The sequence below is a fragment of the Palaemon carinicauda genome, chromosome 7, assembly GCF_036898095.1.
Source record: "Palaemon carinicauda isolate YSFRI2023 chromosome 7, ASM3689809v2, whole genome shotgun sequence".
NCBI classification, from domain to species: Eukaryota; Metazoa; Arthropoda; class Malacostraca; order Decapoda; family Palaemonidae; genus Palaemon; species Palaemon carinicauda.
Genome location: NC_090731.1, coordinates 28,104,388 through 28,118,619, shown reverse-complemented (window position 1 = coordinate 28,118,619; position 14,232 = coordinate 28,104,388). Strand labels below are relative to the sequence as shown.

Genomic DNA, 14,232 nt, shown 5'->3' with positions numbered 1-14,232 from the left:
CTTACGAGGTGGATCTGAGGCCTTGTGGTGCTCAGTTAAGAAGCTATCATTACCTATGTCAAAGAATGCTTTGTCATATTTTATTAGATTTTTAATCCTAGAGGCTCATTCTCACTTGAGTGAAAAAGACCGTTGCTTGCTTAAGGTTAAGACACACGAAGTAAGAGCTATAGCAACTTCCGTGGCCTTTAAGCAAAATAAATCTCTGCGAAGTATTATGGACGCGACCGTTTGGAGAAGCAAGTCGGTATTCGCGTCATTTTACTTAAAAGATGTCCAGACTCTTTATGAGGACTGCTACACACTGGGTCCATTCGTTGCAGCGAGTGCAGTAGTGGGTGAGGGTTCTACCACTACATTCCCTTAATTCCAATATCCTTTTAATCTGTCTCTTGAAATGTTTTTTAATCTTGTTTTTGGGTTGTACGGAAGGCTAAGAAGCCTTTCGCATCCTGGTTGATTTGGCGGGTGGTCAAATGTCATTTCTTGAGAGCGCCCAGATTAGGGGTTTTGTTGAGGTCCTGTTGTATGGGTTGCCGCCCTTGATACTTCAGCTCCTGGGAGTCTTTCAGCATCCTAAGAGGATGGCTGGGCTTCGTGAGGAAAGCAGACTAACAAGGCAGAGTAATCGTCAGAGTCAGCTTCCTTACCAGGTACCTATATTTATTTGGGTTTTGTTATGATATAACTGTCAAAAACTCTAAGCATATACGCCGTAAACTGTATTAATACTGGTCTCTACCCACCACCATGGGTGTGAATCAGCTATTATATATTCACCGGCTAAGTTTAATATTTAAAAATGATATTTTGATTATAAAATAAATTTTTGAATATACTTACCCGGTGAATATATAAATTAGAGACCCAGCGGGATGAGAAGAACTGGAGCTGTTTACATGTATATGCGGTATCTGGCCGATAGTTGGCGCTGGTGGGCACACCCGCAACCTTCATGGCGATCGCTCGCGAGTTTTTGTGTTTTTCTGTCGAGCCGTCCGAGACGTCAGCTATTATATATTCACCGGGTAAGTATATTCAAAAATTTATTTTATAATCAAAATATCATTTTAGGGTTGTAAAGTTTTTACCTTAGAATTAATAGCACATAATTATTCAGAAGACAGTATGAAAATAAGAAAAAATATTTTTTTCCAGTATCCCTCAAACCTCAATTTCCATTGCTTTCTGTCCTCTCTTTTCTTCCATTCTATTTTCTCTATTCTAACTAACCTGTCTAGCTTCTCCAATTATGCCTTTTTCTATATTTTTTCTCCCCATTGTATGAGAAAATCCTTTGAGGTTATGAAGAGTCTATATAGCACCTGTGACTTGGTCTTTGTAAACTTTGTCAGTAGAAATAATAATGCACTAAATTGTTGATACAGTACCATTATTTTTCCAGGGAAGTCGTCAACTTTACATTTTGGCTGGACAAAGGAATAAAGAATATTTAACTGACTTTTTCACCTATAATGTAGACTCTGACACTGTTACGTACATAAGTGATGGAACACGAAAAGATTCTGCGTCTGTTCCTTCTGCAGGTTTTACGCAAAAAGCTACTATAGATTCTCAACTAAATGAAATCCATGTCCTATCGGTAAGTAAATCTGACCTTTTTGTATGAGTATAGAACAAAGTCTGGAAAATATCAAATTTATTTGTCTTATATAATAAGTTATTGATAAAACGTAGATTCATTACAAAGATTGCGTTTTGTTGATTGCAGTAAAATTTGCCATTCAAGAAAAATCATATGATGCACTGTGTAGTTGTGATATTATTACTAGATATTATGTAACAATGATTATATTAGCATTTAATCAGAGTGAATTATTAGCTCTATATTAGATAAATATGTAACCTTGATCTTTGCATGTTAGAGGATTGCATAATCTAAAAGATTTATTTGGCTTGCACTGTATTTTTATTATACTGTATTGTTAAATAAATACAGCAGTGGCGGCTCGTGTATAGGCACTGTGGAACTGCAGTACTTCCTATTTTCACTTGATATTATCGATAACATTCAATATAGGGATTTTTTTTCTTTCATTCTTTCTTTATACCTGTACAATATATATTCAGCATTATGTCAGTAACCATCTTTCAGTTTAGAATAAAAATACAAAATTCTTTGTATGGATCTGTGCACTTCACAGTTCCAGGGTGCTTGGCTGTTATGTGTATGCACACATAGGAAGATGCACACCAGTCTGAGAGAGAGAGAGAGCACTGTCACTCCTGCAGTGCTGTCCTTGGCGTGTTTGTGTAAGGTAGTTATTTTTGTTCACTCCACTTATGTTGTGCTAGAAAACCATGCATCATATTCTGGAATGTGATAAAGTGTACAATCAGATTATCATCATATTTCCAGCTATTCTATTTTTTTTTCATTTTTTTTATTCTTTTACAATTTTTTTGGTTTGCTTGATAATTCCTATGAGTACATCAGAGGCAAAATGCTGCTTTTCAACGCTAAATGCTTTTCTAAAAAGCACTATAAATTCAGAAAGACTAAATGCACTTGCAGTGCTTTCAATGGAGAAAAAATTCCTCAGTTGTCATCCAGAAATCAAAAAGATAATTACATTGATCTTTTCACACAAATTTGAAATAATTAGAATGGATTTCACTTTTAAATTGATGGATCAAGCTTGAACAGTAACAATTTTGGTTAGTTAGTCAAAAAAACTTTTATTTTGTTCTTTTAGGATTCTATCAACTTTCCGAATAAATTTTCTTATACCTGTTTGTTTCCTTTTACACAATACTAAAACAAAGGATATAAATTTTCTGGAGCAGCACCCCCACTAATTTTAGTCACGAGCCGCCATTGCAATACAGAATGTTTCATTACAATCAAATCACTCTTGTATCCCCTTATTTATTGCTAATAAATTCCACAGACACCGCAGTCATTTCTTTTTAGGAAACAAGAAGAGTTCTTGTACTGTATACTGCTTCATGTGCCTCACTTTCTATGTCTGTAGAGCTGTCAACAGCTTAGCCAAATTCTTATAATTTAATGACTTTTAACTAAAATTAATTTACTATTTTATGATATAGGGACATAAAGTAGTTCAGTAACCCCTTGGCTATCGCTGGTGTTACATTCCAAGCCAATAGTTCGAAGACTGTGAAGTAGATATAGAAATCTATGGTATATTTCTTTTTCATTATCTTTTATCATTTTTTATATTTTTTATTATCTATAAATCCAAGATTTTTATAATCCCTGTCAATACTCTTATAAACCCAATATACACTCTTAAACACTTATTAAGCTAAAACTTACTTGTACTGTTGACACATCCTTACATATACGTAAATGAAAAAATTTAAATCAAGACTCATCATTGAAGATATGTATTCTCTATCCTTACGATGGCCTTATTGCTGGAAGTTACCACTTTCTTTGCAGTCTTGTTAAAGGTAACATTTTCCATTGTCCTTCATTCTTTTGATCTTTCTTGATTTAGCGAATGATAGAATTGCTGATGCTGTCATGGCGGCTTACATCTGCATACCTTTTCCCATCCTGAGGCATACCAAGGAGTTTTATTTTCTCCATTATGGTAAGCATCCCTCTCCGACACTTGGTTTCACTGCCAGAAGTCTTAGAAGATGCAGAATGTTTACCTGACATAGGGTTAAAGAGGAATTCACAATATTAGCCCCTCAAAAAAACCACATGTCAGCCACTAGGATACTGATCAACATGCTCTGATTTGTCATGTCTCCTCTACCAGCCAAGGGATGCCTTGTATGAAATCATCTGGGCATGTTAGGCTACTCCCCTCTCCCGCAAACTAAGCATTTACTTCTTTCCAACTAACTAAACAAACTATGCATTGTCTTCTCGGTACCAAGCCAAATTTGTGTATATTTTTATTATTGTAATTTAATTTATGAATTTTTATGCTGAAAAATTACTATTTTTAACATGTCTCCTGAAATTCTGAGGATCATGGCTCCAGTTTAGAGGGAAATGCAGGTCATGGAAATTGTCATTTATTTTTTATCAACTTCCTTCTCTAAAGACAAGCCCCATGTGCATTGCAGCTGGGAGTCCAAGAGGTTTCAGGCTTTGGGCAGCTAGGTGATGTTCATAATGCATAAGCAGGAGAGGGGGGAAATACAGTAAAAGACTAACTTTTTTTTGTGTTTGACAGTCCCTTTCCTTTGGATCCAAAATCAATAGGTGGAAGTCGGCATATCGTCAAGCTTAGCTTGCTAAGCAAGTTTCTGTTGCAAATACCCTCTAGAATAGAAGCAATGGCTTAGGTTATTTGTTTCAACAAGAAAGATATTTTTATGGCATTCGTAGACCTCAAGGATACTAACTTTCATGCTTTTCAAATCGCCACTTTTATGAGTGGAAGGTATTAAAATTCAAGATTTTTTTGTTTTTATATGTGCTGCTCCTGAAGGGTGTTTCCTCTACTTGTTTACTTATAATGTCTTAAAGACAAGACTCAAGGGATTACTGTCATTTATGTATTACATATATAGTAATATATGTCCTATTTCTTTCCTATCCATTTAACACCCATGAGTATACAAGCTCTCCAATTGTTCATACTGATATTGACCTTCTCTAGTTACCAAGGCCTTGGGTTCCTTACCTGTCTTGGTTCTCAAGTGTTCTCCTAGATTGTATGATTGTTAGACATTATGCTACTTCAATTTCTCTTCTTTATGGTACAGTACACAAAATGACTGCAGGATTGGATGTTCAAAGATCACAAATTTTGGCCTTTATGAGTGATAAGTTTGTATAGACAAAAAATTGATCTTGGGTAAATAATTTTTTTTCTTTTATTGAAATTTTTGCTTTACAGCAGTACTAATTTTAATTATATCTTAAGGAAAGAAGCCATTCTATCTTTGTTGTATTTAATGTAGAATTTAGATAACATTTATGTCTTTTTTTTTCCAGGGTTTGAGTAAAGACAAAGACAAAAGAGCAGAAAATGTACGAAATTCGTTTTGGGTTTATGACATAAATCAAAATAAATGGTAAGAATGCTTGAAAATAACATTACTTTTATTGTAAAACTCAAGAATGCTGTACTATTAAATTTGGTAGACTTTTTACAAATCCATGTGTTGCATGCAAACTTAATATGTATTCAGTTTTAGAGGAAAAGATCTTGGGACTCGGGTTGGTCTGTCCGCCTGCTTCATTTTCAATCTTTTCTAACTAAATCCTTCTTAGTTTCTGAGCTTCTTGAAGATCATCTGTTTTGAACCAAGATTTGGGATGTTAATCATTTTATTAATTGTTTTTATGCAAGAAGCCTTTGGTATTTATCCTTGTAAATAAAATTTGTTCCTACTCTTATACAACCTGTTGTCCTTTATAATAAGTATATGTCTTCAGTGACACTTGAATGGCCATTGAATTGTCAACAAGGTAGTTGGTTAACGACTGGTGGCTCACTCGTCTGTCACAGAACAGCCATTTTTGCTTTTGGCTGCAATGGGTATAGACATACCATTGCACTGTTCTCTTGATGGTTTAATTTTTCTTACATTTGTTTGTGATAATTTATATTTTATTTTTTATTTTGGGTGAGTGCCCTCCCTTTTAAGCAGAAGTGCACCAAAAGGTAAGTATGGTGTGAGGTGAATTTTGTTCTCATGAGGATACAAACCTCTGACACCCCATGTGTTAAGTACCTTTGTGAGTTGATGACAGTAAGTCCCTTCTTTAGAATGTTGGTTGTGCCCTTCCAATCAGGAAATGTTAAACTGCGAGTGTAACTTGTCTCACTTAGTGGTAATTTTTTTTTTGCATTGGAGGGAGTTACCAGATTTGGACTGACTGTTGACTGTACCTGAGTGCCCGACAGGGAAAATTATTCATATATGGTAGAATCATCGGGCACCAACGGTGTTCCTCAGTGTTAGTGAGTGTTTCAATTGTTCACCTAGTGATAAAACAAGCAATATAGTGGTTTGTGTTACATCAGAGGAAGCTCTTGTAGTTTTGTCTTCAGAGGGAGCAGAGTCATTATCGGTTGTCTAGACCAGGGAAGAATTTCTGGCAAGGGGAAGGAGAGTTGTCTTCTCTCTTCCTCCTCTACTAATTCTTTTTCCTCCTTCATTTCCTTCATCAGATATTTCTTCCTCGAAAAGAAGACAATGAAGATAGAACTTCGCAATTTATAGCAATCACACTTCTCTAGGAGTGAATGGTAGTCTTCACCCACTAACTGGTACCTTTGGGGTCAATCAAGTGAGCTTGAGCTGGTGTTACTATGACTGCTGTTGCACTAGGGTCAGATGGCCTTTATCTGTAGGCCACTGCTACTCTCACCTGAAGTGGGCTTTATTGTGTTTCCCTCAAGACTGGGTTTCTTCTCTGCTTTGGCAAGAGAATTAGAGAAGAGTTAGCTCCTCGGTATTGTGTGGATCTCTCCTCCTTTGGGGATCATTCCATGCTTGAAGGGAGCTTTGAGCAGTCTTCCTCATCTTGGGACTTAGTTCCCTGGTGAGATGGTCCTTGTTTCTGGAACACGGACCTTCTTCCAACATGAGAAGGGCATCATAGGGATCTTTCCCACAAGACTCTTTCTTCTCTGCATCAGCAAGAGAGCCTGAGTCTCCTTCATCATCTCATAGACTGTCTGACTAAGATTCAGTACCATTCGGTCTCAAACACCTGTTTGGTACCTGCTTGATCCTGTATCTCCGTGTAAGTTGACACAAAGATACCTAGTGTCACGTCACGGCACTGCGTGTGTCAGAGCCATCTCATTAGCCCAGGAAGTGTCATGACACTGTTCCAGTTGTCTTGATGAGGCTACTTGCTTGCAGATGCGACTTCTGTCATTGTACTTCTGCCGTCTCAAATGAAAACCCTCAAGCCTATCCCTGTTGGTAGGTTTCCAGTTAACCTTTCAACATACAGTACATAGATTTTAAGTTAGGTCTGAAAATTTGGAACTCCCTTTTATCTCTGTACTTTATGGACCCTTGGATCCCTTTTCTTTGGATCCTGAGGTGTCTGTTCAGTATTATTATTATAATTACTATTATTTTTATTATAATTATCATTATTATTATTATTATATTATTATTATTATTATTATTATTAATATTATCATTATTATTATTATTATCATCATCTAAGGTAGAACCCTAGTTGGAAAAACAGGATGCCATAAGCCCAAGGGCTCCAGCAGAGAAAAATAGCCCAATGAAAAAAGGAAATCAGGCAATAGAGTTCAAGAGAAGTAATGAACAATTAGAATTAAATATTTTAAGAACAGTAACAACATTAGAATAGATTTTTTATATATAAACTATAAAAAGAGATTTATGTCAGTATGTTCAACATGAAAACATTCACTGTAAGTTTAAACTTTTGAAGTTCCACCAATTCAACTACCTGATTTGGGATATCATTCCACATTCTAGTACAGCTGGAATAAGACTTCTAGAATACTGTGTAGTATTGAGCCTTATGATGGAAAAGTCATGACTATTAGAATTTACTGCACAGGATGGTACTGTCTGGAAAGATCTGAATGCAAAGGATGGTCAGAATTATGAAAAATCTTATGTAACATGCATAACACACTAACTAAAATAGGGTGTCAGAGATTAATTTCTAGATCAGGAATAACAATTTTCAATATTAAACTTACCCGATAATCATGTAGCTGTCAACTCCGTTGCCCGACAGAATTCTATGGAGGGATACGCCAGCTATCACAATACTAGAAGGGGGTGTATTTACCAGCGCCACCTGTGGCCAGGTACTCAAGTACTTCTTGTTGACACCTCCTCAATTATTCCTCTGTCATGCTTCCGGCAAGACGTTCTGGGATACGCTTATGTTCTTGGAGTATTTTCACGACTTTGGTGAAGTATTTCTCTTTGATTTCGGCTGTCGCTTTACTGGAAACTTCTATATTAGCTTAGTTAGCTTTTGGAATTAATTTGATTAATTATGGTGACGAGAGAGTATGAACTCTCGTTCACCTTTCAATGGCCGACCCTTCCCTTAGACGGAAGTGTTGGTGTCTGAGAGTATAGACTCTCTTTCTTAATTTTGCTTAACAAAAGTTATAGATTTATTTTATATCTCTCCGCCTCTTATAGGCCTCTTCGATTAACTTCCTTTTATTATAAACTCATTAAAATTAATTTTTATATTTGTTTATATTCGACCTTCCTAATAGTAGGCGGTCTTTTACCGAAGTTAATAAACTTTGAGCCCGTCATTTCGGTTTTACCTGTTAACATATTTTGCTATTTCCGCCACAGAGTTTGAAAGATTTTCTTTGACAGTCTCGTACTGTTTTCAAAGTTGAACTAACGTTTTGTTTTGTCTCTGCAGTTGTTGACGTTCAGAACGTTCAACTTGCACTCTATCGTTACGATAGAGAAAGAATGTTCACGGTTTCACGTTGCAGTAAGAGTAACCGTGTCTAGCGTTTTGTTCATTCTTTCTTAACTTAATGGTTTTGATCCTAATAAAGGAACTTTTCAGTTTTTTCCTTTAACAATAATATGTTTTAACGATATATATGATTGGGCTCTTCTCTCAGGTTCTAAGTCAAGAGAGAGAGAGAGAGAGAGAGAGATAGAGACGGAGGGAGAAAGAGGATAAACGTTTCATTCAAGCCTGCCAGGCGTACGAGTAACGTCGTTATCGTTTTTGCTCTTCTCCCTAGTCTCTTTAGGGGAAGAAACTAAACGTTTCTAGAGTGATCTAGTGTTTAGTCTCTTTCCAACCACTGAATTATCTTTCATTAGATTTTTCTGTTACATTGTAATTCTGTTTTCGCAATTACTAACTTTGAGAAAGGATAGAATTGCGTATTTCAGGTACAAACCACTTAAAGTTTCGAGTTCAGTGAAATAAGTGCAAACAGAAATCAAAGTGATAAGTGATTAGTGCGTGAGGGTACTTTTGTGCGCGCCAGTCGTCCTCCCAGTCCGGGACCTCTTGCAAGCTCCCAAGCCCAGGGGAGAAGCAATGTCGAAGGGCATAAGGGTTCAGCAGGCCTTGATCGGCGCACAGAAGTATTCTCGGTGGTTGTGGGCGTGTCTTACCGAGACCGTCACTCCTACCCGCAGACGATTGAGCCCTTATTTTGCTCGTCTGCAGAAGAGATTAGGGGAGAAAATAAAGGCAGAGTAACGCTGGTCTCAGGTCTCAAGACCTCTTAAACGTTAAGTCCAGACCTATGCCAGACGTACGAAGTTAAAGTTCACAACCCGAATGCAGTCATTGGGTTAGCTCTGACTCTCCTCAGTCATCAGTTGATTACACTCCGCCTAAGAGGAGTAAGGTTCTGCCACAACAGATCTCTGCTGTTAAGGCTTTACCTCAGCAGAACTTAGTGTCTGCCGACCCCAAGTTAACTCTACTGCAGTCCATACAGTCACAACTTTCGGTCTTGATGCGTGAGTGTCGGGCTGAGAGTGTTGCGCCTCCGCCTCCGCCTACACTCCCCCCCGCCTATGATCGCTCCGCCTGATCACAGTACCACCTGCCAGGCGTACGATGTTGTGAACTCTACTACAGTCCATGCAAGCACAGCTTTCGGACTTGATGCGTGAGTGTCGGGCTGAGAGTGTTGCTCCTCCGCCTCCGCCTACACTCCCTCCACCTACACTCGCTCCGCCTGATCACAGTACCATCTGCCAGGCGTACGATGTTGTGGACTCTACTACAGTCCATGCAAGCACAGCTTTCGGACTTGATGCGTGAGTGTCGGGCTGAGAGTGTTGCTCCTCCGCCTCCGCCTACACTCCCTCCACCTACACTCGCTCCGCCTGATCGCAGTACCACCTGCCAGCAGTTCCACCTGCCAGGCGTACGATGTTGAGCCACGTGCTGAGTTTGCTGTTCCCTGTGGTGTTCAGCCTCCGCCTTCCTTAAGGCAACCTTTACATTGGGATCAGGAGGATTATACCTCTCTTCCTCCGCCTCCACTTGCTGCTCCACCAGTGATGCAACACTCGGTTGAGGTACAACAACCTCTCCCGTCCATGAGTCAGTCTCCTCAGCTCTCGCTGCAGCGAGCTCTACCCTCCACAAGGCAAGCACCACAACACCTTAGCCTTGCGCCTCAGGAGCCTCAGCTTGCGAGATATTTACCTTGTTCTGCGCAACCTCTTCCTCATCGCGCTCCGCTCACACCACAGGAACTGGAACTTGCTACTCCGCTTCCGCCAACCGCTCAGCAAGCGCAACCCTTGGGTTCAACCACTCATGCTAGGAGTCAGCCTCCTCCACCCATGCGCCTTCCTTCTGCTTGTCTTTTATTCAGCCTTTGCAGACTGAGCCTCAGGTGTTCCCTCATCGGAGTCTTGAAGAGGAAACCACAACTATTGTTGTTCCAGCTCGTTCTGACTCTGCTGTTCAGCATACCTTACCTCCATTTTCATACCATGGTTTAAACCCCATGCAAGCATGCATAAAGCACTCTAGCACTGGTCATGGAATTTCTGAGAAATGTTAAACGCCATGCACACGCTCTGCTTTCCTTACAGCAGGCTCTGCTTACTACATGCTCAGCATACAGCATGCTCTGCATTCAGCATGCTCTGCATACAACATGCTCTGCATACAGCATGCTCTGCATTCAGCATGCTCTGCATACAACATGCTCTACATACAGCATGCTCTGCATTCAGCATCCTCTGCATACATCATGCTCTGCATACCTTACCGCATGCTTCTCAACACATCTTGGGTTGTTGCCAACTCACTAGACTGTCAAGCAGTTTTCATAACGTTGCCTTCTAGTCTGCTGCTTTTACACCAGTGAACCCTCACTCAGAGAACTTAGCTTTTCTAGGATAAGGTCCCTGTAGATGAGAAAGTTCTTTTCTCCCTCCTTCTGATATTCCCTTGAGGACTCTGTCATTTGGAGGGAGCCTTTAGCTGCATAACCTCTTATGGACTTTTATTTAAGCATAACATGCTTACAGGGAAGGTAATGGTTCCACTTCAGCCGCTAATCCCGTCTGTTACCACACCTGCTCCCATAGACCTTGAGCTGTGTTGCATGACATGCAGTCCAAGCTTAGTCCTTGTTAGAGGATTTTTTGTTTACGGAGTCAATGTGTCACGGGGAAGACGTTCAACAACCAACAGAAGGGACTTGTTGTGACGCAGTGCGGCAACCTCAGCAACCCGTTAAGGAGTTGTCTGTACGACCCAGACAGTCTAGACAGATTCGGGTTGTCACTGTACTTCCTCGCTTGCCCATGATTGACAGTTTACAGACTGTGCAGCAGTATCATGATCTTGTGTCCGGCTCCGTCAGACGACTGGCTTTTAAGAGCTCCCACAAGTCGTCGCTGTCTGGAGATTTTCAATGGACTATGGATCTGACCAAGGAACTGGGCCTCCTGGTCAATTTTGAGGAGTCTCAGCTCGTTCCATCCCAGACCATTGTCTCCTTGGGTATGGATCTTCAGAGTCGAGCTTTTCGGACTTGTCCGTCGGCCCCAAGGATCTTCCAAGCCCTAGAATGCATCCAGAGCATGCTGAGAAGGAACCGATGCTTAGTCAGGCAGTGGATGGGTCTAACAGGGACACTTTCATCGCTGGCCCTGTTCATCGAGTTAGGGAGACTCCACCTCCGCCCCCTTCAGTATCATCTAGCTGCTCACTGGATAAAGGACATGACGCTAGAGACGGGCTCAGTTCCTGTTTCCGAAGAGATGAGGTCTACTCTAACGTGGTGGAAGAACAGCATTCTTCTCAAGGAAGGTCTACCATTGGCTGTTCAGACCCCCGACCACCGTCTCTTCTCGGACGCATCTGACACGGGCTGGGGTGCGACACTGGACGGACAGGAATGCTCGGGAACATGGAATCAGGAGCAAAGGACACTTCACATCTATTGCAAGGAGTTGTTGGCAGTTCATCTGGCCTTGATAAACTTCAAGTCCCTCCAGCTTAACAAGGTGGTGGAGGTGAACTCCGACTACACCACAGCCTTGGCTTACATCTCCAAGCAGGGAGGGACTCATTCGAGGAAGTTGTTCGAGATCGCAAGGGACCTCCTCATTTGGTCAAAAGATCGAAAGCTCACGCTGGTAACGAGGCTCATTCAGGGCGATATGAATGTCATGGCAGATCGCCTCAGCCGGAAGGGTCAGGTCTTCCCCACAGAGTGGACCCTTCACAAGAATGTTTGCAGCAGACTTTGGGCCCTGTGGGGTCAGCCAACCATAGATCTATTCGCTACCTCGATGACCAAGAGGCTCCTCTTGTATTGTTCTCCGATTCCAGACCCAGCAGCAGTTCGCGTGGATGCCTTTCTGCTGGATTGGTCCCATCTCGACCTGTATGCATTCCCGCCGTTCAAGATTGTCAACAGGGTACTTCAGAAGTTCGCCTCTCACAAAGGGACACGGCTGACGTTGGTTGCTCCCCTCTGGCCCGCGAGAGAATGGTTCACCGAGGTACTGCAATGGCTGGTCGACGTTCCCAGGACTCTTCCTCCTAGAGTGGACCTTCTGCGTCAACCTCACGTAAAGAAGGTACACCCAAACCTCCACGCTCTTCGTCTGACTGCCTTCAGACTATCGAAAGACTCTCAAGAGCTAGAGGCTTTTCGAAGGAGGCAGCCAGAGCGATTGCCAGAGCAAGGACGACATCCACTCTCAGAGTCTATCAGTCTTAATGGGAAGTCTTCCGAAGCTGGTGCAAGGCCAATGCAGTTTCCTCAACCAGTACCACTGTAACCCAGATTGCTGACTTCCTGTTACATCTAAGGAACGTAAGATCCCTATCAGCTCCTACGATCAAGGGTTACAGAAGTATGTTGGCAGCGGTTTTCCGCCACAGAGGCTTGGATCTTTCCTCCAACAAAGATCTACAGGACCTCCTTAGGTCTTTTGAGACCTCAAAGGAACGTCGGTTGTCCACTCCAGGCTGGAATCTAGACGTGGTCCTAAGGTTCCTAATGTCTTCAGGATTTGAACCGCTCCAATCAGCCTCTTTTAAGGACCTCACATTAAAAACTCTTTTCCTCGTGTGCTTAGCAACAGGTAAAAGAGTAAGTGAGATCCACGCCTTCAGCAGGAACATAGGTTTCACATCTGAAACGGCTACATGTTCCTTGCAGCTCGGTTTTTTGGCTAAAAACGAGCTTCCTTCCCGTCCTTGGCCTAAGTCGTTCGAGATCCCAAGCCTGTCCAACATGGTGGGGAACGAACTGGAGAGAGTACTTTGCCCAGTTAGAGCTCTTAAGTACTATCTAAGAAGGTCAAAACCATTACGAGGACAATCAGAAGCCTTATGGTGTGCTATCAAGAAGCCTTCTCTACCAATGTCTAAGAACTCAGTTTCTTACTACATCAGGCTTCTGATTAGAGAAGCAAATTCTCATCTGAAGGAAGAAGACCTTGCTTTGCTGAAGGTAAGGACACATGAAGTGAGAGCTGTGGCTACTTCAGTGGCCTTCAAACAGAACCGTTCTCTGCAGAGTGTTATGGATGCAACCTATTGGAGAAGCAAGTCAGTGTTCGCATCATTCTATCTCAAAGATGTCCAGTCTCTTTACGAGTACTGCTACACCCTGGGTCCATTCGTAGCAACGAATGCAGTAGTAGGCGAGGGCTCAGCCACTACATTCCCATAATCCCATAACTTTTTAACCTTTCTCTTGAATACTTTTTATGGGTTGTACGGTCGGCTAAGAAGCCTTCCACATCCTTGTTGATTTGGCGGGTGGTCAATTCTTTCTTGAGAAGCGCCAAGGTTAAAGGTTGTGATGAGGTCCTTTAGTATGGGTTGCAGCCCTGTATACTTTAGCACCTTTGAGTTGATTCAGCCTCCCAAGAGGAACGCTGCGCTCAGTAAGGAAGACGATCTTATTAAAGGCAGAGTAACGGTTCAAGTCGACTTCCTTACCAGGTACTTATTATTTCATTGTTATTGTGGATAACTGCTTATATGAAATACGGGATACTTAGCTATCCTTTAGTCTTGTACACTGGTTTTTCACCCACCCCCCTGGGTGTGAATCAGCTACATGATTATCGGGTAAGTTTAATATTGAAAAATGTTATTTTTATTAATAAAATAAATTTTTGAATATACTTACCCGATAATCATGATTTAATCGACCCTCCCTTCCTCCCCATAGAGAACCAGTGGACCGAGGAATAATTGAGGAGGTGTCAACAAGAAGTACTTGAGTACCTGGCCACAGGTGGCGCTGGTAAATACACCCCCTTCTAGTA

General features: G+C 41.2%; 1 protein-coding gene across 2 annotated transcripts in view; it reads left to right on the top strand.

Annotated features, from left to right (window-relative positions):
- Positions 1 to 14,232, top strand: part of LOC137643907 (muskelin-like) — a 163,285-nt gene that overhangs the window by 132,153 nt on the left and 16,900 nt on the right. Inside the window, exons 12-14 of one of the 2 annotated variants that reach the window (XM_068376657.1) lie at positions 1,406 to 1,603; positions 2,166 to 2,279; positions 4,946 to 5,025. In XM_068376657.1, coding sequence (XP_068232758.1) covers positions 1,406 to 1,603; positions 2,166 to 2,279; positions 4,946 to 5,025 — 392 coding nt within the window. The remainder of the gene's footprint in view (positions 1 to 1,405; positions 1,604 to 2,165; positions 2,280 to 4,945; positions 5,026 to 14,232) is intronic. The other variant, XM_068376658.1, reaches the window with a different exon arrangement.